This window comes from Schistocerca piceifrons, chromosome 6 (genome assembly GCF_021461385.2).
Source record: "Schistocerca piceifrons isolate TAMUIC-IGC-003096 chromosome 6, iqSchPice1.1, whole genome shotgun sequence".
Classification (NCBI taxonomy): Eukaryota; Metazoa; Arthropoda; class Insecta; order Orthoptera; family Acrididae; genus Schistocerca; species Schistocerca piceifrons.
Genome location: NC_060143.1, coordinates 138,105,477 through 138,133,456, shown reverse-complemented (window position 1 = coordinate 138,133,456; position 27,980 = coordinate 138,105,477). Strand labels below are relative to the sequence as shown.

General features: G+C 43.5%; 1 protein-coding gene across 1 annotated transcript in view; it reads right to left on the bottom strand.

Moving 5' to 3' along the window:
• Positions 1-27,980, bottom strand: part of LOC124803195 (eyes absent homolog 2) — a 228,017-nt gene that overhangs the window by 42,308 nt on the left and 157,729 nt on the right. Inside the window, exons 3-4 of the mRNA XM_047264376.1 lie at positions 18,794-18,870; positions 4,755-4,928 (exon numbers count right to left, since the gene is read on the bottom strand). Coding sequence (XP_047120332.1) covers positions 4,755-4,928; positions 18,794-18,870 — 251 coding nt within the window. The remainder of the gene's footprint in view (positions 1-4,754; positions 4,929-18,793; positions 18,871-27,980) is intronic.

Below are 27,980 nucleotides of genomic sequence, written 5' to 3'. Positions count from 1 at the left end.
AAGTTCATAATTAATAACCAAATGGCATTAAACCATGAAAATACAAAAACTGATGTTATAGTCTTCTGTTTATACTCATTTGCCTCTACAGGCATATTTCTCTTGTTTTGCACAAAACTATTGTACAGAAATAATAGTGATGATAAAATTTTAATGAGCAAAATTCACAATGCTTGTTCAAATCATAGCCACAAATGCAAAAAACATCCTACTGCATAAGACTGCGAGGTATATAGTTTGTGGTTTTTTACAGTTAACTTCAGGAAACAAATATTACTAATTAGCTGAAATGGTCATTCAGTCCTAGTCTAACAGCTTCCAGGGGCAACAAAAATTTGATTTTTCAGTATTTTGTCTAATTATTGACCAAATTTGAAAATTTAACTTCTGTTGGAAGCTATTTATTAAAAAGTACAATTTTATGTTAAAGTTCAACACAGTAACACAAGTACTAAATGAGAAACTTTATATATCTTAGGCAATTTCAATTACGACATACAAATTCCCCATAATGCAATACGACCAGTATTTTAGAATGACAGCACTTTGCCACTTTCAACAAACTTTGTAAGTGATTGAAAATCATTCCAAAATTTTTATCGCTGACACGGCACAAAATTATGAAAGCAACCAAGTTTATTGCTTACTACATTTTCGCTGTTCATGCGATAAAACTTCAGCATCAGGCACAATGTTTTAATTTATCACTTCTCTAATACTAACTCTTGACAACAGATTTTACAGACGGTATCCACATACACCACTGAATGTAAAATTACATCATTGTACGACATATAGTTCAGGAGATATGATGTCACAAACAAAAAAACGACGCACCATCACGCAATTATTCAAATGGGACGGAAATCAGTAGATGTGATGAATACGCACAGACAAACAAATGATTACCATTTACGAAAAATTGGAAGATTTATTCAAGATAGAGAGCTTCACAAATTGAGCAAGTCAATAACGTGTTGGTTCATCTCTGGTGCTTATGCAAGCAGTTATTCGACCTGGCATTGATTTACAGAGTTGTTTGATTTCCTCCTGATGGATATCGTGCCAAATTCTGTCCAATCGGCGCGTCAGATCGTGAAAATCCCAAGCTGGCTGGAGGGTCCTGCCCATAATGCTCCAAACGTTCTCGATCAGGGGAGAGAGATCCGGCGACCTTGCTGGCCAAGCTAGGATTTGGCAAGCACGAACGCAAGCAGTAGAACTCTTGCCGTGTGCGGGACGGCATTATCTTGCTGAAACATAAGCCCAGAATGGCTTGTCACGAAGGGCAACGAAATTGGACGTAAAATATCGTTGATGTATCGCTGTGCTATAAGGGTGCCGCGGTTGACAATCAAAGACGTCCTGTTACGAAATGAAATGGCACCGCAGACCATCAATCCTGGTTGTCGGACGTATGGCGGGCGACAGTCATTGGTATCCCACATTGCTCGGAGTGTCTCCAGAAACGTCTTTGGCCTGGAATATTACCGACTACAGTAGAATTGTCTTCGGTGAAGAGACCCGCTTGGAACTGAGCCCCGATGGCCAGCGAAGAAGCATCTGAAGGCGCCCTAGACAGTGGCGGCATACCAACCTGACTGTCACCCGCCATAAGGCCCAGCAAACAGGAGTGAGGGTCTGGGATGCCAGTTCTTTTCACAGCAGGATCCCTTTGGTTGTTAACCGCGGCACCCTTACAGCACAGCGGTACGTCGACGATATTCCACACCCCGTTTTGTTGCCCTTCATGGCAAGGTATCCTGGGCTTATATTTCAGCAAGATAATTCCCGCCCGTCCACGGCGATAGTTTGTATTGCTTGTCTTTATGCTTGCAAAACCCTGCCTTGGCCTGCAAAGTCGCCGGATCTCTCCCCAATTGAGGACAAGCATTATGGGATGGGCCCTCCAACCATCTCGGAAGTCTGACGATCTAACGCGCCAAATGGACATAATTTGGCACGATATCCCTTAGGAGGACATCCAACAACTCTGTCAATCAATGCCAAGCCGAATAATGTTGCATGAGAGCCAGAGATGGACCAATGCGTTATTGACTTTCCCAATTTGTTAAGTTGTTTGTCTTGAAAAAAAATCATCCAATTTTTCTGAAATTATAATCATTTTTTTATCTGTACATGTACATCACTTCTACTGATAGCGATTTCCATTCCATTCGGATAATTCTTTCGTGATGCGTCGTTCTTTTTGTCTTAGGATGTTTACAACACAGTAACTCATTTGTAAAGTAGTCACAAATATGAAGCTGTTTTACGCATGGGAATTCGATTCTTTAAGGAACTGGTTATGGGGGACGTTACTGACAGATGCTAAAAAAAAGACGCAATTCACTTATTCACTTTTACGATCTGTTTTTTCTTGTCTGTATTTTAAGGATGCAGAGCGACTTTACCTCCTTTCAGCACAGGAACTCATTCACCCCTTCGTGTTTTTCTATCCCGCTGAACAAATTTTTAATTACCCTTTTTAGCTCGAGATTCGTCTTTATGTAACGTGGCTGATCTCCCGTGGACAAACTGACTCACGAGTATGGTATGCTCTCATATGAGTGATAACATTTTCCTATAAAACTTCATTATTCTGTCTTGACTCCCTGTTCATCAGATGTGATCGATCTTTAGGATAAGAGGATAAGAAACAACAGAGGTCACCAGGCAAGTGGGAACGTTCTGTCTGCACTACTGTTTTAGTGGTATGGTGGCAGTGAAACATCAGCAAAGGTTCAGCTGCAATGTGCGGGCGGCGTAGATATTATCAAGATATCTCTGCACGGACATGCGGAAGTGAGCTGGAGCACCATCATATAGTAACCAGGTACCCCTCGTACCACCAAAGCACATGTTCCATCAGTGGAGGCAGGGTCGCCCGCAGAAAGAGCAGATACGCCGCGCCTGTGAAGTAATGTGGAAGGATGATTGGTCCCACGAGGCGATCGCCAATAATTCCCACCGACAAACTGAGTCTGAATGTCTAAGTCTGATAATTATTCAGAAATTGAGGGGCGTAAAATCTGTTGGTTACTAAATTTGTGGAATACAATTTTATCAGACGAATTACATGGAAGTATGGTACCATCTGGTGAGCAAGATGTATGAGACAGGCGAAATACCCTCAGACTTCAAGAAGAATATAGTAATTCCAATCCCCAAGAAAGCAGGTGTTGACAGATGTGAAAATTAACGAACTATCAGTTTAAAAAGTCACGGCTGCAAAATACTAACGCGAATTCTTTACAGACGAATGGAAAAACTAGTAGAAGCCGACCTCGGGGAAGATCAGTTTGGATTCCGTAGAAATATCGGAACACGTGAGGCAATACTGACCCTACGACTTATCTTAGAAGCTAGATTAAGGAAAGGAAAACCTACGTTTCTAGCATTTGTAGACTTAGAGAAAGCTTTTGACAATGTTGACTGGAATACTCTCTTTCACACTCTGAAGGTGGCAGGGGTAAAATACAGGGAGCGAAAGGCTATTTACAATTTGTACAGAAACCAGATGGCAGTTATAAGAGTCGAGGGACATGAAGGGAAGCAGTGGTTGGGAAGGTTGTGAGACAGGGTTGTAGTCTCTCCCCAATGTTATTCAATCTGTATATTGAGCAAGCAGTGAAGGAAACAAAAGAAAAATTTGGAGTAGATATTAAAATCCATGGAGAAGAAATAAAAATTTTGAGGTTCGCCGACGACATTGTAATTCTGTCAGAGACAGCAAAGGACTTGGAAGAGCAGTTGAACGGAATGGATAGTGCCTTGAAAGGAGGATATAAGATGAACATCAACAAAAGCAAAACGAGGATAATGTAGTGTAGTCGAATTAAATCGGGTGATGCTGAGGGAATTAGATTAGGAAATGAGTCACTTAAAGTAGTAAAGGAGTTTTGCTATTTGGAGAGTAAAATAACTGATGATGGTCGAAGCAGAGAGGATATAAAATGTAGAATGGCAGTGGCAAGGAAAGCGTTTCTGAAGAAGAGCAATTTATTAACATCGAGTATATAGATTTGAGTGTCAGGAAGTCGTTTATGAAAGTATTTGTATGGAGTGTAGCCATGTATGGAAGTGAAACATGGACGATAAATAGTTTGGACAAGAAGAGAATAGAAGCTTTCGAAATGTGGTGCTACAGAAGAATGCTGAAGATTAGATGGGTAGACCACATAACTAATGAGGAAGTATTGAATAGGATTGGGGAGAAGAGAAGTTTGTGGCACAACTTGACTAGAAGAAGGGATCGGTTGGTTGAACATGTGTTGAGGCATCAAGGGATTACCAATTTAGTATTGGAGGGCAGCGTGGAGGGTAAAAATCGTAGAGGGAGACCAAGCAGATTCAGAAGGATGTAGGTTGCGGTAGGTACTGGGAGATGAAGAAGCTTGCACAGGATAGAGTAGCATGGAGAGCTGCATCAAACCAGTCTCAGGACTGAAGACCACAACAACAACAACAACAACAACAACATGGAAGTAAAACAATTCATTTAAAAAATGTGAGAGCATATACATTTCATCAGTGCTACAGGCCCCGCATGGCCTAAAACCGGTCCTGGGTTTGCCCACCTCTGCCCAGTACTTCCATGGGAGCGGCGTCCTTTTTTTACCACATTCCGTCGCTAACGCTTTTATTCGAATTACCCTGATGCGACCAGCCTATTTCGATTTGTAACTGATGGACGTTAATATCAAACTCGACAGTTACACACAGGGGAAGTTGAGGACACAGGTGGTACTGACCGCTGGACGAGTCCGGCATGGCCGCCCACGCGGCCGCGGAGAAGGCGGCTGCTGCCGCCCCCGCGCCGGCGCCGACGCCCACGGGCGACGCGCCGCCCCCGGACCCGTCGCCGCCTCCACCTCCGCCGTCCTGCAGCGCACCCGACGAGCCAGAGCCGCCGCTCGCCGGCACGCCTGCGCACACACACACACGGCGTCTTTGCGTCAAAGCTCGTACTTGTGAGGCTAAAAAGTTTACTTAATGGTACCGTAAGACAAAATACACAGACAGGAATGTGAAGTGTTACAAAAAGTTGCTCTGAGCACTATGGGACTTAACTTCTAAGGTCATCAGTCCCCTAGAACTTAGAACTACTTAAACCTAACTAACCTAAGGACATCACACACATCCATGCCCGAAGCAGGATTCGAACCTGCGACCGTAGCGGTCACGCGGTTCCAGACTGTAGCGCCTAGAACCGCACGCCACCCCGGCCGGCGAAGTGTTACACCATAAACGCTACCAACTGATACCGTCAATATTCCCATCCATGTGGGATACGCTGATCAAAAGTTCATCCTTATGCGAGCTTATTCTCAGTACAGAAGAAAGCCATTCTTAGAGATGAAGAGTGGTGCGCTTGTATGAAAAAAGCAATGAGACCGCCAACACTGCGAGTGATCTGGCAACGCTGTGTTGTTCTACTTGTGTAGACCGGTGTGTTCATCCCTTCCAGATGCTCTATACAGCCATCACATCATTTTTGAGAGCGCCATCAGTGAAGTTGTGTTTTTGGAGTGCGTTACGAAAATGGAACAACGGAATTTAGAGCAACGTTTTGCAATGGAGTTTCGCATTTAAGTTGGGAAGCCTTGAGTGTGACCTGTGACAAGTAGGAAGAGGCCTACAGGGAACATATCTTGTCAAGGGCACAAGTTTTTCGATGGCAAATATCATTTTTGGAAGGCCGAGAATACGTTGAACATGAACCTCACTCAGGGAGACTTTCAACTTCAAAAATCTATGAAAAATGTGAACTTCTGCGTGCTCTTGTGAGATCAGACCGACGTTTAACACTAAGGATGACGGGTCACCTGCTAAAGTTGAAAATATTCACCATTCATCAAATTTTGACGCAATTTTTGCACATATGAAAGGTTTGTGCTAAAATCGTGCCAAAAAACCTCACACTGAACAGAAGGACGGTCGAAGAAACGTATGCGTTGATCTTCTTGAGAGGGTTGCCAAAGATCATGAATGGTTCAATCGTGTGATCACAGGTGATGAATCTTAGATTTTTTAGTACGATCGTGAGACTAAGCGGCAAGAGTGGCACACTGAGACATCTTTTCGACCGAAAAAAGCTTTAGCGAGAAAATCAAAGATCAAAATTACGCTGATTTGCTTTTTTGACAATAGGAGTATCGAGCACAAAGAATTTGTTCCTCCACAACAAACTGTCAACCAAGTGTTTTACAAAGACGTCCTTGAAAGGCTCAGGAAAAGAGTGAGTTGAGTGAAACAGGACATTACAGACAAGTGGATGCTGCATCATAACCATGACCCATGTCACACAGCTACTTCCATCACGTAATTTTTAACCTCAAAAGGCATTCCCGTTGTTCCAGATCCCACCTAATCAGCTGGTCTGAGTCCTTGCGACTTTTTTCTTTTTGCTCTAAATCGAGAAATGTCGCAAGACGACGTCATTCCCGGACTCTGGAGAACATACAGAAGAAAGTGATCCACATGTTACAGTCTCTACCAGTTGAAGCCTTTCAACGCTGCTACCAAGGCTGGGAACAACGACTCTACCGGTGTATGGCTGCCGGAGGAAACTACTTTGAAGTGGACAACATTGTTATTTGAAAAAAAATTAAAACTTTGGTAGTTAATTAATCAGTCTCATCACTTTTCTCCCACACCTCGTATGAGAACACGAGGACTGTCGCGAATATCTAACGTTACTGCATCTTTTCAGGTCAAGATCTCCGCACAGCATACCCAGAGCACCTGCACTTGCTGCTTACCGACAAATCACACAGACAACTGATTGTAGTGCAGTGACTGCAGAACGGGTAGTGGAGATGAAATGGACTCAGGGCAACAACGCGGCAAGAAGAGCAGGCGCGGATTATTCCAGAGCTACAACACCATGATTTCGTAGGATTGTTCGACTGGCTCTGAAGAGCAGACGGACGGCAAAAGTTGAACTCCAGTTTAAGGTTACAGGCAGAGTGTCACCTCGAGCTGTTGCGATCAGATTACTGGAAGCGGGGTCCACATCACGGGCCTTTTACCACTGACACCATACCGCAGACAGCAGGGACTTGCATGGCGTAGAGCCATATTCCACTGGGACATTGGGCGGGATTCTGTTGTGTTCAGAGGTGGGCCTTGCTTCTCTTTGTGTCAGTCAGATTAGCACCGAATCCATAGACAACGTGGTGAAAGGTACAGGAAGCAGCGTTTCTCAAGAGTCTCCAACTCCTAGAATCATTGTGTGGAGAGCTACTGAATATGATAATAAGATATGGTAGCCTGTTGGCTTCTTGAACGAATTACAGCGTGATAATACGAGACTCTAAACACTGCATTTCACAACACCAAAGCCCTGAGGAATGTTTGGATCTTTGATTGACCTGGCCGATCATCTGATTTGTCACTCACTGAGCTCGTCTGGGGTGAATGGGAAGACGCATGCATTTCAAGAAAAAAGAAACCTTTATGGAACTGTCCGAATGCAAGGAAAATTGGTCGATGTGATGCTTACGCACATTTAAGAGAAATTAGATGATGCTTTCACGTAGAAGAGCTTCAGAAATTCAGCAAGTCAATAAAGCTTTAGTCCACCTCTGGCCTTTATACAAGCAGGTACTCGGCTTGGCACTGACTGACAAAGTCGTTGGACGTCCTCCTGAGGGATATCGTGCCAGATTCTGTCCAATTGGCACATTAGGTCGTCAAAAATCCGAGATGGTTGGAGGGCCCTACCCATAATGCTCTAATCGTTCACAATTAGGTAGGGAAGAAGCGACCCTGCTGGTCACGGTAGAGTTTGGTAAGCACAAAGACAAGCAGTAGAAATTCTCGCCTTGTGCGGGAGGGCATTATCTTGCTGAAATGTAAGCCCAGGATGGCTTACAATGAACGGAACGGCAACAAAACGGGGCATAGAATATCGTTGATGTACCGCTTTGCTATAAGGGTGCCGCGGATGACAACCAAAGGGGTGTTGCTATGAAAAGAAATGGCATCCAGACCACCACTCCTAGTTGTCGGCTGTTATCGCGGCAACAGTCAGTTTGGTATCCCACCGCCGTCTGGGGCGCCTTCAGACACGTCTTCGGTCCGGAATCTCACTGACTGATTGGAATTGTCTTTAGTGATGAGTCCAGCTTCGAACTGAACCCTGATGACCAGCGAAGACGTATCTGGAGACATGTCTGGGACTACGTTTCAGCACATAATGGCCGCCTGCACACGGCGACAATTTCTACTGGTTGTCCTCGTGCTTGCCAAATCCTAGCTTGGCCAGCAAGGTCGCCGGATCTCTCCCCAGTCGAGTACGTTTGTAGCATTATGGGCAGAGCTCTCCAACCAGTTCGGGATTTTGACGAACTAACGCGCCGATTGGACAGAATATGGTACGACATCCATCAGGAGGACATCGAACAACTCTGTCAATCAATGCCAGGCCGAATAACTGCTTGCGTAAGGGCCAGAGGTGAACCAACGCGTTATTGACTTGCTCAATTTGTGAAGCCTCTCTCTTGCACAAATCATTCAATTGTTCTTAAATTTTAATCATCACATATACCGACTTTCGTCCCATTTGGATAATTCCTTCGTGGTGCGTCGTTTTCTGTTTATGACGTCATATCTCCTGAACTATAAGTCGTATAATGTTGTAACTTTACAGGTACATTCAGTGGTGTATGTGGATACTCTCTATAAACTTTGTTGTGAAGAGTTATATTAGAGAAGAGATAATTTTTTTTGTCTTAGAGTGTACTTTAATACCAGCCTTTAGCCAGTGATCTTCACGAATTGTGTTTTATGCGTAGCAAGATGATATTCACACGCTGTTCACTTCCATGCCACGACGAATACAAGAGTATGTTATTGCCCATGCAGGTCATATCTCATGCTGATGACGCCGACGGGCATCAGTTTCGAACGGAATGAAAGTTTAATCGTTTAATACCCATTATGAGACGAACACCTCCACAAGGTTTGATGAAAATCGGACGGGCGCTTAATGATTTAACACTTTCGATTTCCGTCAGCGTACGTTACTCGCCTCTTAAGTAATCTGCATTGAGTGCAATACTTTATTGACAGCGTTTTACAACTGACGGAAACTGCCAGCAGAGGCCTCTTTTGGCATGATCAGAGCACTGATTTCACATCGGAAAGGTGGGCAGCAAACTGAGAATGTTCCGTGATGACGTCGGCATGTCTTGGACTGAATTTATGTCTGGTACGGTTAATGTCAGTTTGTTTTAAACATCGATAAATGTAAGTTAATATGGATGGATAGGGGAAACATTCATCTAATGTTCGAATACGTTGATTGACTGTCAGCTCAATTAAATACCTAGGCCGTAACTTTGTGAAACTATGGGGTGTTCAAAAATTCTCTCCGCAGTGCCGTATGATTGTTAGCCGTGCGTGCAGTATGCCGCAGTGAATATACCGAAATGAAACTTAGTGAAATACAGGATATTAATTTATTGGATATTCATTTTTACTTACAAATTTTCACTGTAAATGTTGAAAGTGTCCCCCCCCCTCCCCCCGTTGTTGAATACACAATTCAATTCGTCTAATCATGTTTCCAAGCACAAGCTGTAACATTTCTTCTGTAACAGAAGCAGTAAAAGTGAATATTGCGGTTTTCAATTCATCGATGGATTTTGGACGGTTTTTATAGACAGTTGCTTTCGCTGCACCCCAGAAAAAAAGTCAGGTGGTGTTAGGTCATACGATCGTGGAGGCCAAACTCCCTGTGAAATTATGCGATCACCAAAACCATCAGCAAGCAGTGACACTGAAACGCGAGCTGTGTGCGCGGTTGCACCATCTTGTTGAAAATAACCGTTCAGTATTTCACTTAAAACAAGTTCTCCTGTGAATGGGTACAGAATATCGTTCCAGTGTCGTTGGGCGTTAATTGTTTCGCTGGAAAACCCAGGCAGGCGAACAATCATACGGCACGCCCGGCCACCAACTGCGGAGAGACTTTTAGAACAACCCGTATATGAAATGGAATGAGAGCGGAAAGTCTGATGTAAGGCAGGCGAATGGTCGACTACTGTTTATTGGGAAAGTGTAGCGTACCTACAAAGGAGATCATGTACAGAATACTTGTGCGACGTACTGAGCACTGCTCGAGTGTTTGAGATACCCACAAGGTTGGATTAAAGGTTTAAATGGAAGCGATTCGAGACGCTTTCAGTACGTGGGTTTTGACAGGAGCGCCTTCCTACTAGACTTTTACACGGCAGTCGAAATAGTAGTTTAAATGTATGACACAGTATCGTTACTGATCTTGTTACCAGTCGGTTAGATCGATACGATAGTGTTGCGGAAATGCTCCCTGAGTCACGTGAGGATCCTCGGCGAGACCAATGTGATCTTTCGCGAAATGCTATTGAAATTCAGAGAACCAGTATTTGCGATTTACTGCAGAACCATTCTACTGTCTCCAGCTTACATCTCGCTTAAGGACTATAAGGGTAAAATAAGAGAGGTACGGATTCATACAAAGGCATACAGGCAGTAATTTTCCCCTCAACCCATCTGCGGGTGGAACACGAAAGGAGTGACTAGCAGTGGTATGAAGTACCCACCGTCAAGCACTATGCAAAAAAGTACTTTCCACTGATGGACAAGTCCGCTATATAGCAGCAACCCCTTCAGGACTGCCTCGTAGGTTTCAGCACTGCCGGGATGGCTTCTCCGTTCGTCAGTTTCGTCTTTTATCCGTGTCCTGTCTGAAATTTGTATTCCGCCTCAAGTGATATCTGTGTCAGCATGACGTCACACCCAAAATTTACTTCCAGGTGGTGACACTGAATCTATGGACTTTCGAGGTCGGGTGAGAGGCTTCCAGAACAGCAGCAGTAGCTTACAGGTTTTGACGTTTTTGCTGCAGTTTGAGACGCTTTCAGTACGTGGGTTTTGACAGGAGTGCTTTCCTACTAGACTTGTCACACTCCAGTCGAAATAGTAGTTTCAAATGCATGACACAGTGTCGTTATTTCTGGAGGTGGGACAATGCATAAGAAACCAGGAATATGGAACGAGTCACGGTATACATTAGCAGGCAGAAACAGCCACTGCATGCAACTTCTATACAGTGAGAACAAATTACGATTAGCACTAATTTATTGAAACTGATAGATATAGGAATTACGTACGGATTACTTTATATGTAGAGGTATATTATGAGAAAAGCACCTACTTTTTTAAAGAAAGCACCGATTCTTTTATTGAACCATCCATCTGCCGTTTCGTCTAATGTTTCAATATTATTTTCTTTGAGCGTTGTTTGCTGACTATGTAGACAACAGCGTACAAGAATCCACTGGGTTTGTACGACCAATTAAGAAAGGGTGCTTTTCAAGTACTGCTTGAAGGTCGAAAACTTTTTTAAATTGCTATCGGATGTCTGTTGCAAGTTCGCAGAGACTGCAATGTCGGAATAAAAAAACTTAACATCTACGAGATTCCAGTATGAGGAATTGTACTCAGCAAAATGACACATATAAAAGCACATGACATGAAAAAATAAGCGATTAACAATCTGCGGCTGCTATTCTACGGGCAAATTTTGAAATTACGAATAACGTAAGAGATAAAACAGAAGAAAATGTTTATCACCTACACAATTTCTTCGTCAGTTTGGCAAAACGTTCCCATTGCGAGACCAATTTAAAATCAAAGGAAAGATACTTGACATGGTATTTGCAAAAGAAATGAGGATTGCTCATATCATTAGAACCCGTTTCAGCGGAAGTGACAATTGCAGGAAGCAGCAGACTCAACGAAAGAAGGCAGTTTCTGTAGCAGCAAGCTGTATAGAAAGCTGCTCCTTACCCACGCAAGTAAATGTAATTACAGAGAATCATTTGTTTAAAATGAGTTCAATTAAGCTTATAATAAGTTATTCCATGTGAAAATAAAATATAATCATTAGGTTAAAATAACGGTGTTTATCTTACAGCAGGCAGTAATATTTCAATTACTCCAGCAGCCTTTCTGAATGACGTATTGATACTTTTTTCCCATAATAGTGTAGGAACACAGTGACTGTGTCCTAGATTACTATGGAAGGAACTGCAATCAGCAGTCACCATTTATAATAAATAATGACTGGTTGCTGCAGTTCTTCCCATAGCATTTTGTCTTGTTACATCGGGCAAAAGTAAGTGAAGGTGAAATGAATTTCTTGCGAGTTAGATAACAGGGTACTGAAAAAATTTTGTTATCTTTCACCCAAACAGAAAGTGTAAAATGATAAGCATTCTTTGGAATACAAGGTGTAAAATGATAAGCATTCTTTGGAATACAAGGTAGCTCCCCCCCCCCCCCCCCCCCCCCGCCACGCCTCTCCCCAGCTTGGTTCTAGTCTATGTGAGAAAGAGACGTGTGAAATATGGGCTCAAGAAGGGTGAGCAGCATCTGCAATTATTTGCTGACAACTCTGAAGTATAAGGGTAGGCATCATCATTGAGTGACTGTAGGAGGATACAGGATGACTTAAGCAGAATTTGTATTTTTGTTATGAATGACAGCGTGATCCAAATGCAGGAAGATGTAAGTTAATGCACGTGAGTATGAAAACAATCCTGTAATGTTCGAATGCAGTATTAGTGGTGTGTTGCTTGATACACACTGAGGTGACAAAGGTCATGAGATATTTCCTAATATCGTGTCGGACCTTCTCTTGACCGATGTCGTGCAGCAACTCTACGTACGTGCCATGGGCTCAACGTGTCGTCGGAAGTCCCCTACAGGAATACTGAGCCATGCTGCCCCTATAGCCGTCCATAGTTGTGAAAGTGTCGCCGGTGCAAGATTTTGCGCATTAACTGACCTCTCGATAATGTCCCATAAATATTCGATGGGATTCATATCAGGCGACTTGGCTGGCCAAATAATTCACTCGAACTGTCCACAATGTTCTTCAAACCAATCGCGAACAACTGTGGCCCGGTAACAAGGCGCATCGTCATCCATTATTTGGAAAAATGAAGTCAGTAACAGACTGAAAATAGTCTCCAGACAGTCGAACATAACAATTTCTAATCAGTTATCGCTCCAGCTGGACTAGAGGAGCTAGTCCATTCCATGTAAACAAAGCCCACACCATTATACTTGCACAGTGCCTTGCTCACAACTTGGGTCCGTCGCTTCAAGGTGTCTGCGCCACACTCGAACTCTACTATCAGCTATTACCACCTGATATAGAGGGGACTCATCTGTCCAGGTGACGGTTTCCAGTCGTCTGGGGCCCAACTGGTATGGCCACGAGCCCAGGAGAGGAGCTCCACATGATGTATGCTGTTTTCAAAGACACTCGCGTAGGTCGTCTACTGCCATAGCCCATTAACGCCACATTTCGCCACACTGTCCTAACGGATATGTTCGTCGTATGTCCCACATTGATTTCTGCTGTTATTTTAGGCAGTGTCGCTTGTCTGTTAGCACTGATAACTCTACACAAACGCCACTGCTCTCAGCCGTTAAGTGCAGGCGATCGGCCACTACTTTGTCCATGGTGAGAGGTAATGCATGGAATGTTGTGTTCTCGGCACACTCTTGACACTGTGGATCTCGAACTATTGGATAGTCTAACGATTTCCGAAATGGAAAGTTCCATTCATCTGGCTATAACTACCATTCCACATCCAAAGTCTGCTAATTCCGGTCGTGTGGCCATAACAACGTCAGAAACCTCATCACATGATTCACCGGAGTACAAATGACAGCTACGCCGGTGCACTGCCCTTTTATCCCTTTGTATACGATATTACCGCCATCGGTATGTGTGCATATCGCTATCCCGTGACTTCTGTCACCTCAGTATGAAGATAGCTTTTAAAGCTCAAGATGATGAGTTACAAATTTTTGAAGACCACCATTAATAAAATTTCCAGTAAAATCGTGCACTGGACTTTGACTAAAATATCCTCAAACCTGAAGTCATTTTTTAGTTTCTGTGAAGCTATGAAGTCGAACTATGATTTCACAATGGTTTCCTGTGAACATAACTCTTGGAGGAGCTGTCTGGAGCGCAGTGGATGTATTTATCTCGTACCGCTGGTGAGCACTTGTCACTCAACTGACGAACTGTCATCACTGAAGTAACGTCACATTCTTCACTTTCTGAGCCGCTAAACTGAATGCCAAACTCAGGATCATTACAGCTATCCATTATCGAAAGCACTGCCTAAACAACATATTGGACTGGGACTGAAACGGCGTCTTTTGTCGTCGAGCATCCAAAGCTGCACAAAGTTAAGACGATATCCAGTTACAATCTTCTCTACCAAAGCGTGACATCCTGGCTACAAATGTCGATCAGGTGCTCTCTAGCGGCCGAACACTTAACTACCAGTGCTAAAACGGACACAAGCGAGGTTTTATTTTTTTTCAAAGGTGTGTTCTTCAGTTGATCGATTATACTCGGGGTTCTACGTTTTTGACATAATAATAAAAACGAGAAACTCGTGATTTTATGTTTAGGGGTTAAAGGAAGACACTGGAACAATCCAGAGGCGTTCTCCTCCATTTGTTACCGGTAGGTTAGATCATTATGCGAGTGTTTCGGAGATGCTTCTGTAACTCAAATGGGAATTCCTGTGGGGAAGACAACATTGTTTTCGCGAAACAATATTGAGAAAATTTAGATAACCAGCGTTTACGACTCTCTGCAGAACAATTCTACTGCCGTCCAAGTAAATTTCTACTAAGGATCACAAAGAGAAGATAAATTAGGGGTCGTATGAAGGCGTATAGAAAGTCGTTACTCTCTCGCTCTGTTTGCAAGTGGAACTATAAATGGAATGACTAGTAGTGGTACAAGGTACTTTCCGCCCTACATCATATAGTGACTTGCGAAATATGTGTGTATATGTAGCTGTAGATAAGAGGAAAGGGTGCCATCGGGCCAACAAAACAGGAAATCCATAAATAAATATCAGAATCGCAAAAATATTACTTCTGCATGATAATTTCATTGATTGCATATCAGAAACAAGTTGTTTGCTTCGATTTTCTGAAGTGAATGTGTTCTCATTTCATAAATCACTGGTCGGGTGACACGCAGGTCTGGCTAACCTGAAAAAAGTTATAATTCTAGGTCTGGAACAGACGTTAATTAATTCCAAACTGGGGTTCAGAATGGAAAGGTCAAGAAACACTTGAATAAAGTAGTCATATCCCGGATAATCGATTTTATTCGATATATTTTGAGAGAGAACAGCAGCCTGAAGAAATTATACTTAAGTTTCTGAGTTACTTGCAATCTCACTTCAAGCATTATCTCACGGAGTATCCATCCGCGCTCCGTAGGCTACTTATCAAGCAAGGCGGATGTTTAAAGTTATTTATTGCTTGAAAAAGATTATATTTAGTGGTGATGTCGAATTATGAAACTTACTGGCAGATTAAAACTGTGTGCCCGACCGAGACTCGAGACCCGAGTTCGAGTCTCGGTCGGGCACACAGTTTTAATCTGCCAGGAAGTTTCATATCAGCGCACACTCCGCTGCAGAGTGAAAATCTCATTCTGGAAGTTGAATTATGATCACACGAAGAGAATGCAATTTGGTATATTTGTATTTCCTTTACCAATACTTACGTTGAAGCATGATTTTGTGCCTCTTCTGAAACCAAAGCAACATATTTGGATTTCACAATTTTTTAAAAACTTTATGTATATCAGGTTGACTGGATCCAAAATAGGATATACGTGTTTTCGTTTTATCCCTACTGGATCCAAAAAGACAATAACTTATTTTAATGCAATGGAGCCAAACTAGCGAAAAGTACAAAGAAAAATACCAAATCTAAAACATAGGAGCCACCTCACAGTAGGCAGATGTTGTGCAACCAAAATTTTTTATGTCGTCCTTTTCTTCTTTTCCTCTTCATCAAGCAGCACTCTAGCAACAATGATTTCATCACTATAATAATAATTCCGTGTGGTTCAACAGCGTGGTGTAATTCTTACAACTGTATGACACTTTGGCGACTTCTGTGTCCCCAACCTACTCTAGTACTCCTATCGGTGAAAGGGGACCTACATTTTAACGTGAAATCAGTAGCGTAGACAACATTTACTGGCGCCGAGGCACGACACTTTATTGCCGCCGCTCCCGCCCCCCCCCCCCCCCAATCGGTACCTGGGGTGCAACGCTTTATTGAGCCCCTCCCCTCCTCGGCGCCCGGGACGCGATACTACACTTTACTGGCGCCCTACCCCCTACGAGAACACATGTATTAATAATATATAGAATTTACTCTGATAATAATAATACATTTTCGAGAAAATTTGTTTGTCTTCTAGGCCATTTGGCGCCCCTCTGCAAGTGGCGCCCGGGGCATGTTAGACCCACTTGTCCCCTATGCCCCCGTCGCTACGCCACTACGTGGAATCCCAACCAGTCTTCATCCTGGTGAATTTTCATATCGTTGACAGGTGAGGGCTAGAAGGATTCGATCACGTGATATATTACGGTTTCCAAGCATTCGCTTGACCACAAGACCACCAGAGTGTAATTAGTGTAATCCATCTATTCCCTGTCACACACTACTATTGGAAAACCGTGCCGTTACATTCACGTCAGCAATTAGCTCTCATACAGCAGCATTCAAGATCATGAAACTAGGCCATAACTAAACATTTGCGAAGTGCAAACAAACAAAAAACACAAAACAGCATTTTCTACAAGCGAATAAAATTGTACAATAAATTGCCCACGGAAAGACAATTAAAACAAAACGCTTGTAAAGTCAGTTAAAGCACATCTCTTAAACAATACATAGAACAGAGTCAAGGATTATTTAGGTAACAGAGAACAGGGAATGGTAAAACTAACATAATTTAATAACACAAACCAATCATTCTTTAGTAAACTGTCATAGTTTAATAAATTTTACTGTATAATCCTATACCCAGAATCTGTTCAGAAAATTCGAACCTCTTTCCAACTCAAATCTCATTCATTGTGATGAGGTTCTAGCTCAGGTTTTTCCGGGTGCTTGGAGATTTAGGAAGTCGGAGAACATAATATGCAAATTTCCACTATAATATCAATTTTGCTTGGTTTCTGGACCCTCGATGTATTGCTGAAGTACAGGAGCATCGGATAGTAAGATCGAAATATCTTTAATACTGGCCAGACATATTGTTCAAAAAAGTCACAAGATGACGTGTATCGTTGAAGAAAAGGGCCGTTTAGTTCAAATTGTCTTCTCGGACATGATGTCGTGGAGGAAGACCTAAAACAGATAGGGATTTCTTCATTTAATATTATTACTCCTTTGGCGTCATTCTCTTGACACTAATGACGTCACTATAACTGCCATCCCATCAGTTACAAACTAAGTGGATGTACCAATTTCTGTGTGCGCGTGTGTGTGTGTGTGTGTGTGTGTGTGTGTGTGTGTGTGTGTGTGTGTGTGTGTGCGCGCGCGTGTGTGTGGTATCTATCCAATGATGTGATATAAATAAGAAGCGTAATTTTTTTATAAGATGATTTCATTGTGGCACCCCTTAGCTAACATCTTAAAAACAGTTTCCTTTTTAAATGAAGATGGCATGTCTGACATAATTGTGTAAACGAACTATGGACGAATAAAATCCAGCCGCGGTGGTCTCGTGGTTAAGGCGCTCAGTCCGGAACCGCGCGACTGCTACGGTCGCAGGTTCGAATCCTGCCTCGGGCATGGATGTGTGTGATGTCCTAAGGTTAGTTAGGTTTAAGTAGTTCTAAGTTCTAGGGGACTGATGAGCACAGAAGTTAAGTCCCATAGTGCTCAGAGCCATCTGAACCAGCCACGAATAAAGAGCTTACAGTTAGCTTGCTGTAACCATTCAACGGCGCGCAGGCAGCCGCTTGTGGTGGTGTTGTTGCTGGTCGGAGGACAACGTGAGTCGTGCAGTGCGGTGCGGTGTGTCTAGTGAACGTTTGTTTCACTTCTCTCAACTGTTGTTTTTATGCGGTACTTCATAGTAGTATGTAATGATTTCGGCTATCTATGTGCTCGAAATCAACATTAGTGTAAACCGGAATTTACTTTCTCGATTCCAGGTACTTCGATAAATTATTCTTTAATATCTGAATATTTCAGGCAGGCCGTTGTGGCCGAGCGGTTCTAGGCGCTTTAGTCTGGAACCGCGCTGCTGCTACGGTCGCAGGTTCGAATCCTGCCTCGGGCATGGATGTGTGTGATGTCCTTCGGTTAGTTAGGTTTAAATAGTTCTAAGTCTAGGGGACTGATGACCTCAGATGTTAAGTCCCATAGTGCTTGGAGCCATTAGATATTTCCGATCTCCTGTCTGGTATCTATCGGAAACCTGTCATAGACTTTTCCAGCACAACATAAAACTTCATTCTGGACCCTAATAGACAGCGATGTATAATCTATATCGAATGGAAGTGAATTTATTGGTATGTAATCCAGAGGTGCTGAAGAGGCTTCTGTAAGACGCTCGCTCTGTGAGACTACTGGCTACAAAACTGTTCGAAAAAACACTGTATTTTCATGGGCTGACGTTACAGATTCGTCCAGAAACGACATACAAATGAAAGGAAATCGGAAAGCAGACGACTTCTGTTGGCTAAGAGGCGGAGTACGTATTTATTTTCGGAAGCAGTGAGGTTCAATTTCCCGTCCAACCATCCTTATTTCATTTTTTCGTAGTTTCTCTAGATCGATTAAGGCGAATGCACGGAAGGTCAATTTCTTTCCCTTTCGCCTCTACTGACGTCTTTGTGAACGAGACTGCAGACGCTAACCTTCCTTCTTTTCTGAAATTTACCTGTGGCGGCGGCCGTGGTGTCACACGAGGACTCCGATTGTCCGCTGCCAGGACTCGACACACCGGCCTCCTGCGACCTGAAACAATACACGCCTTCATAATACACACACAAACAAACAATAATATGACATATACGCATAAATAGAGCTCACGCTACAGCTAAAGGAGAAAGGCTGCGCTTACTTTCAGGAGGTGCTGGAAGATACTCAGTAGCATTTTGACGCCTGGATATGCAGGTGGAGATCCACCACCGACAGCACACAACGAGCAATGTAAGAAAGCATAGCGAAATGCAGAATCGTCGCGGATTGCTATGTGTTTGGCTGAGGAAGTGCGCTATAAATATGGAATAGACTCGCCCCACAGCACAGCGAAAGGTTGTATTTATAATCCACAAAACAGGCAACTCACTAACTAACTAACCAACTGGTAACAGTTCCACAGCATGTAACCCCCCCCCCCCCCCCCCAAAGCAACCAGTGTGTTCTTTTAAGGGGGTGACTGACATTTTGTTCGGCGAGGCAAGCAGTGATCATACGCAAAATGTCCATTTACACGTGCCTTAAAACGCACAAAGATCGCGCTTCAGATAGCGTACATCTGTACTGAACGCACAGAGATGGTGTAGAGTGCTAAAAGGAAATCAGCAACTCTGCTTTCTCTGCGGCCGCTGCATTATATGCCATTGCGGGGAACAGCATGAAAAAATAAACGGTCGTTTTAGGTGAAAAATACGGATGTGCAGACGGGAGAAGGGTGGCAAGCTTAACATTTCTTCTAAATTAACTTCTTTTGGTGGACGTGTTATTACACGGATTACACGGAATAAAAAACTCCGAATTTCAATAAATGAAAATACGCTTTGTGACAAAAAGAAACGAATCACCCAGAAGACAAGGTTGGACGTCAATGTAACTTCGTATACGAACACACCATCGGCGGTTGTATGGATAATTAAAGATGCAATTCTTCGCAACAGGTAGAATGGCGAGCAGAGTGCGTTAGCGCTGTTCGTATTTAGTATTGGTACCGAGCCTGGTAGGGTACATAACAGGCGCGATCAGCACCAGATGTCGAATCATCGCTGTGAACGAAACGGCAATGCCGCATACCCGTGTGAGGTAGCGTTATCGTCACCCGAATAGTCTGAATGGATCCTCGTTGTGGGTCTCCATTTGGCCGTGCAATGGCCAGGTTTGTGGGGCTTTCGGATGTGATACTGGACTGCATAGGAAAGTGAGGGCAGGCAGCCTCTTCAACAAGGTTCCAAGGGAGAATGACAGTATTGCACACAAATGCGGAAGCCCTCCAACAATAACTAATGGACTCTCTGCAAAATTCTGTATCTTCCCGCATTATTAGTGGGATGTTAGTAGCAGCCAGACTGGGGATCACAAAACAAACGGCTGCGTTTGGAGTGGTGTCGTGACCAGAGAGTACGTACTCCTGATGAATGACATTGCGTTCTGTTCAGCGGTGAATATAGTTTCTGCACTAGCCCAGAAGACCATTGTCGGCGAGTATGGTGGCAACATGGGGAAAAGTCCTGTTCTTCAATTGTTGTGGAGAAGCACAGGGATGTTAGCCCTGGCATCGTGGTGCGGGAAGCCGTCGGGTATGACTTCGGGTCACGGCTGGTACCACCACTCTCACGGCACAACGGTACGTCAGGAACACCCTTCGCTTCATCTGCTGTCTCTCACGCTACACCATCGAGGCGCCTTTTTTTAACAGGAAAATGCTCTTCCCCACATAGCACGTCGTTTTATGAAATGCCTGTGTGATGCTGAAGTAGTCTTGTGGGTAACAAATTGTCAGATCTGTCGCGGATAGAACATTTGTGAGAGCAGCTAGGACATCAACTCTGTCCCAGTGCTAGTACAGATTATCAAGGACCAGGCACAACATTTGTGGGTCATCTTGCCTCAGAAGAGGATACAACAGATTTATGACAACCGAATCAGTGCATATATCCAGGTCAGAGGGGGCTGCAAGATAAGTGCGCTCATGCTGTCAAGTTTTTTGTAAATTTGAATCGATTTTGTAATCAATGAAATAACATCACATACCCTCTCAACCCATGAAGTTTCATTCCATTTCCTCCTCCCTTCTGGACGCTTCAATTTTTTTTTTGTCAGACAGTGTAAATAGCTACTTCCCATCAGAAACAATAGAGATGCTGTTTTTCAGAAATCCTGTCTTCGTTGTATATAGACACGTTGCTGGTTTCTGTCAAGCGCGTGTCCAGTAAACGAAATCTGTCAAAAACTACACTTTCAGTGCGTCAGTATCCTCACTGCAGCACGACTTCTCTTTGATGATTGTTTCTCGGCAGTAAGGTCAATGAAGAGTTCTTTTTAATTTGCTCCACTGTTATTGCGGCCTCTGCTCTTTCAACATACAGCAAATTTCGTTAAATGATGTATTACGTTTGCTCCTGTTGTGATAATCTTTACTTCTGATGTTAAAAAGAGACTGCTTCAGTTCACATTGTTCAATTCAAACACCCACTTGTTCTTTGCACCAAAGTTGCCATATTCTGCCTTCCTCCTCCTCTAAATCGCTTTGTCTGCGTGGCGCGGAGGCTGTGAAATGCACAGATTATAATCGGAGTTCAGTTGTCTTGTTTGAAATTTTCAAGTGCTCTCACATGCTGTGAGCTTGGACTGCAAACTCAATTGCTGCCAAATAACTGATTGGGGCTAAACTGAAATACTAGTACTTATCTTTCGGTGCGTTGTTTTCTTCAAAGATAAAAGTTTGTGTTGTATGCTCCCAGGTCCTGGAATTCGTGAAGAAAGGTTTAATGTCCTACGTTGCCTCTCAAAAACACAGACCGTGTAACTTTTTATATATCTTCATTTACTTACTGATAGGCATATCTCTGCCCAGTGTAGTATATAGCGCAGTCTTTGACAGTGTTGCGCAGCAAGTAAATTTACAGAACACTTTACACATATGTTCTTACTTTAAGACATCTGTATCAGAAGTAAGTTTCGCATCATGAAACTCTAAAGTCTTTGACAAACTCCCAATACCATAATATCTACTACAATGTGATTTCCTTACATCAGTGTTTATTAGGAAACATTATTAGCAAGCCGGCCGGCGTGGCCGAGCGGTTCTAGGCGCTACAGTCTGGAACCGCGAGACGCTACCGTAGCAGGTTCGAATCCTGCCTCGGGCATGGACGTGTGTGATGTCCTTCGGTTAGTTAGGTTTAAGTAGTTCTAAGTTCTAGGGGACTGATGACCTCAGAGGTTAAGTCTCGTAGTGCTCAGAGCCATTATTAGCATTACAAATAGGACACATATTAAAGATTCTTTTGAACAAAATATATATTATTGCATTGACGATAGATTACAAAAATATGGTTTTACAACTTTGATTGTTAACAGTACACGTAATTTGACTAGAGAGTAAATTTGGCATCCCCTCGCCAAAAATGTATTTTGAAGTTAGCTTTCTCAAAGCTGTGACTTTATTAGTGCTATTCAATTAATTGGACAGTGTAAAATTACAATTAGGATTTTGGTGTTAACAGCGATACAAATCAGTTGTTTCGAAGCCGAAAATACGACACCGTTTACTACTTATTTCGGTAAATCCTCAAAAAAGTACAAAGTTTCCCGGATTCTCCGTCACTTTCTAACAAGATATAAATCCCTGGAAAGTTAGTTTTCTTTACGTTCCATGAATTTCTATGTTGCTTCCACTATGTGACAGTTTTGAAGGTTACTTACGAGTTATGGTCAATAACAGCCTAGATTAAGAACCCATGGGTTTTAAACTTCCTCGCTATTAATTAGTATTTTTTATTGTGTTTTTTCGACTATGACAGTAATACTGGAATGTAAACAAATGTAGATAATCGGAAGAAAATAATTCGACCGATTTACTATTAACCACATGTCAGTTCAATGGATGTCATACAGAAGATTCTTACTCCAATTACAAGTGTTATTCGTTAACCTATAGCGTAAAATTATCAACTGGACTATTCAATAGCCAGCCCTCTGGGTTTTGGTGCTCGGCAACCGATCTAGATAGACAGTGAGTAGATCGATACCATGCGGAAAGTTGTTACAAGCTACATTCCAGCCGCAGACTGTCTTTCCGTTTTTAAAACACGCGAGTTAGTGAAAGCTTCGTGTTATATCGAATGCTCTCTCACTCATGGATATAGATTTGGCTTTGATTCGATGCATCATGCAGTATCCAGGTAAAGGGAACGATTTAGGCATTACGTCCGGGGACTCATGTACACTAAAAGTAACGTGTAGATAGACTTTTAGAGCCTTTTTACACATTTCTTTTAGCGCACAAGCCTCTCCAGGGTTACGCAGATTGCTGCCCCCCCCCCCCCCCCCCCCGTCCCTCACCGCTCTTACTGCTACATGTTGCATGGAACAGAAGGCTTTTTAAGCGTGCGTGAAAGCGCATGATTTGACACGAAAGCTGTCGACAGTAGCCGAAGCGGCCACTCACAAGAGCAATTTCAAGTGGTGAAGAAGCCTGCAGCTGTACACTTCACAGATCTCGCGGACGGCTGAGAAAGTGATTTCGAGAAGAAAGAAAATAGCATATGTCGGTAAGGCGGAAAGACTGCGTGATTTAACACGTTGACTGCCATGAGGACGCTGGCGGCCATAGCAGAGCCTTACCCTGCCCTTGCGAATTGTTCGCGGGAAGAACGATTGGCGGTATGACTGAGTGTGGGCTCGAAACTCTCAATTTTTATCTTCACGATGTTCGCGAGATGTACGTAGGAGCACGCAATGTATTGATTGACTCTTCTAGGAACGTACACTCTTGGAATCTTTACAGTAAACCAAACGGTGATGCGGAAGGCCTCTCTTGCATCGTTTGCCACTGTAGTTGGCTGAACACCTCCGTAACTTTTTCGCACTCGCTAAATTAATACTTAATGAAATATGCTGTTCTTCTTTGGATCTTTTCTATTTCGTCTATCAATCCTATTTAGTATGTATTCCAGAATGATGAGCAATATTCAAGTATTTGTCGAACGAGTTTTGTAGGCTATCTCCTTTGTTGACGGACTAGATTCCCAGAAAGACGGAAGAAAGAAGATCAGAGTTTAACGTCTCTTCGACAATACGGTCATTAGAAATGGAGCACAAGCTCGGCTTACGAAAGGGTGGGGAAGGAAACTGGTTGTGCCTTTTCCAAAGGAGTCATCCCAGAATTTGCCTGGAGCGATTTAGGTAAATCACGAAAAAGTAAATCTGGACGGCCGGACAAAAATGTGAACCGCCGTCATCCCGAATGCGAGTCCTGTGTCTTAACCACCTCGCGACCTCGCTCGCTTACGTTTCCTGAGGATCTTCCAATGAATCTCAGTCTGCATCTGCGATTAGTTTTACGCGGTCACTCTGTTTTATCGCTACATATGCATACTTCTAGATATTTTATGCACACATCAAAAAAAGTTTTGCATCACCTCGGTTCCGAGAGTTCCGGCAACTGTCCAGAAAATTGGAATGGAGATCAACATAAACATCATTTCCGTCCTTTTTATTGGTCTTGCGAAACCACAGATTGCATGCATTGCAGCGAGACCTTCAGAGGTGGTGGTCCAGATTGCTGTACACACCGGTACCTCTAATACCCAGTAGCACGTCCTCTTGCATTGATGCATGCCTGTATTCGTCGTGGCATACTATCCACAAGTTCATCAAGGCACTGTTGGTCCAAATTGTCCCAGTTCCTGTCTCTCTGTATCTCCTCCATGTTCGAACAACATAGCTTTGGTTCACTCCGAGACGCCTGGACACTTCCCTTGTTGAGAGCCCCTCCTGGCACAAAGTAACAATGCGGATGCGATTGAACCGCGGTATTGACCGTCTAGACATGGTTGAACTACAGACAACACGAGCCGTGTACTGTTGGAATGACTGGAACTGATCGGCTGTCGGACCCCCTCAGTCTAATAGGCGCTGCTCATGCATGGTTGTTTACATCTTTGGGCGGTTTTAGTGACATCCCTGAACAGCGAAAGGGACTGTGTCTGTGATACAGTAGCCACAGTCAACGTCTATCTTCAGGAGCTTTGGGAACTGGGGCGATGCAAAACTTTTTTGATGTGTGTATTTAGTTTTGGTATATATGGCCCCTGACGACAATTTCTGATGCTAAGGACAGTTTACCCAGAAGGTAGTTTAGCATGCTAATTACATCAGTGGCAATCACAGAAATGCACGAATGCGCGATCCTTGGCCTTTATGCACCCAGTACATTGTCAGACCATTAAAGTAGTGGGATGATGTGGCATCGGTGCAATTTTGATATCAAATTGATATGCAAATTAACTAAATTAACCAGTTAATTACCCCCACCCTCCCACCTCTACCCCCAGCCCCAACCCTGGATGACGTCATGTGCTTTCCCCAGCTGCACGTGGGTGCCCCCCCCCCCAATCCTTACCCTCCCCATCCCTCGCCCTAACCCTCACGCAACTACCCTATTAGCAGGAATTTCTTATTTGGGCGGGAAATTCACAAAATAGCCGACATTTCAAAAATGGCGGGAATTTCTTTGTCGCACGGCAGTGCTGATGTCTCACCCCCACCCCCTCACACTGAAATTGATGGGACATTCAAGTTTGGGTGCGAATTATTTTTCTCCGGTCACGTGACCAGAATTGGTGAGAGAGGTTCAGTCTATGCTGAGCTGTCGTTGTGGAAGCATCACGATGTGTTCGATCAATGAGATGAATGTGAAGAATAGAGCTATGGGACTTAACATCTGTGGTCATCAGTCCCCTAGAACTTAGAACTACTTAAACCGAACTAACCTAAGGACATCACACACATCCATGCCCGAGGAAGGATGCGAACCTGCGACCGTAGCGGTCACGCGGTTCCCGACTGAAGCGCCTAGAACCGCACGGCCACACCGGCCGGCTAGATCAGCTTTCAATAGATGTATTACATGTACACATTTGAGGGAGGACTGCAGCCACAATTCATTACATGGGGGTGGAATATTGTGATAATCACAGAATAAAGGAGAAAAAGTAGAATGATTCGGTTCAGCAGATTGTGACAATGCAGAGGAATGGAGCCAAGATGCATGTCGCAACTGATACACGCTCATGTGTAGGCACAAACTGCCGAGATTTTCCACTTGACACATTCACTTTTCCAAAACAGAAGAGGTGGGCAGTTGATGCTAATTTGCTTTAGTGGAAGCATATCCGTATATGTGCTATATACCACCGAAGAGCTTCAATAGCTCATCTCCAGCTACTTTCCCCTCAACCAACCAACCCTTTCATGCCATCATCAATGTCTTGCCACGCTCGCTACTGTGTGGGATGTCTTCTATCGAAGAACTGTTGGTGTCTGACCGGGAGGAGTTTAACAGTCTTGTTGCCTGTATGCACACAGCCGAGGACTGCACCCATAGCCTCCTACATGCAGAATGGAAAGGTGTTATACTGGACGAGTGCCTGAAGAAGAAGGAAAATATCGTGCAGTAAATAATGGTTACGCAGCAAAATGGTATGAAGATGCTGCTATTATAACTACTTGCCATTTTTTGAAATTCATAGTCAGTTTTCCACCTCACAAGAGACCTTTGACTCCGATCCAGAGGACCAAGCAACTGGTCTAGTCCACAATTATGCAACCAAAGATGCTTGAAACTGACAGTAGCCAACAGGAAGGCAGCATCGAATCAAATCAGGGATATAAGGTGGACCCAGCAGCCGTGCAACCTCAGCTGCAGTCAGCATGAAGCGTCAGCTGAGATCGTCCAGCACAGAGTAGGAAGAAGCCACAGAAGAGGAAACACTCCTTGCTTAATGTTTGTGCTGACTGTCTTGTGAGGAAGATGAAGTATTTGTGCTGCTATTATCGATTGTAACGGTTTTTCTTCTTAGTTCATCAGTGGATGCGACGTCCTCCAACCTGTAGGGATCTGCATCAAAGATGTGTCCCAGCCTGTCCGGACCCGCAGCAGCAGCACCCTGGGATCTTGTCGTGCAGCTGGCCAGCTTGTTGGAGCAGGACAATGAGCTGTTATTGTTGGTTGAAGACACCCATCCAGCTCCTGATTCGCAAAAGTGCACCGAGGGCCCTAATCAGCATGACGAAGGTCGGTACTGGACCCCATCATATGCTCCATAGCAGATTATTCCAGCGATACTGCATGGACAAAGTGAGGATGTAGTGGATGAGAAAATACCAATTAATCTGTGTGCAACGCTACTTTTCACTTCAGTGTATAATTTAACTGCTAGTGCTTCAAAGCATTTACATATCGGTACAGAAGCATCCTCAGACAGAGACTGGTGGGTTGTGATAGAGATCTAGAATTCAGCTAAAAATGTTAAGGTGTGGTTTATGGAGGTGGAATGCGATGAACTGTGTCGTGCAAAATCCTACATCAAGCAGCAGCTGACCGCCGAGTGTCATAAAAGCCCTCCTCCTCTGGACATTTACTGTGCTGCTCTAACTCTGTCCATTAAAACGGTGTACCATGATAATGTACTTCGTGTGAAAGGTGACACATCCATTTATCTGTAGCACTCCACCGTTAAAGACTCGTTTGGTCTACAGACGGTGCAATCCATCGTGCTGGAAAGACTGAACAGATGCCTGCCTTGTGTTAAAGCTGTGTATAGAGACACTGTACAGGATGTACTATGGACAGTGTGCATGTAGACGACTTTTAACGGTGGGTCAATATAGTGGCAGTGGAAACTAATGTACTGCAAATAAGTTTGAGAGACATACATGCTGAATTCTGTGCTTACAAGAAGGCTTTATTTTCAATATTCTGTACTGATGATAAGGTAAACAAAGAACCTGTTGATGTAGTGCATCCCACGTATGATTACTCGATAAAAATGTATCTACTCATGTATGTGTTTTCATTTATTACCTCTCATTATACTGTAATACTAAAGCTACTGTTACCAGTATTTCCATTGCAAAGATGCAACAGCAGAAAATTATGTCATTTAAGTAAATTAACTGTAAAAGCCCATTGCACGCCAGTACCTGAAATAGTCGGCACCATGGCAGGGGATAACGTTAAACTCCATTGCATTCCAGTATCTGATGTAGTAGGTATCATGGCAGGTTGGGTGCAACATCAAGACTTTGCTGTAAGCGACTGGAACTGCGACAGCGTGCAAGAAGACTGGAAGAAGAAAGGCGTG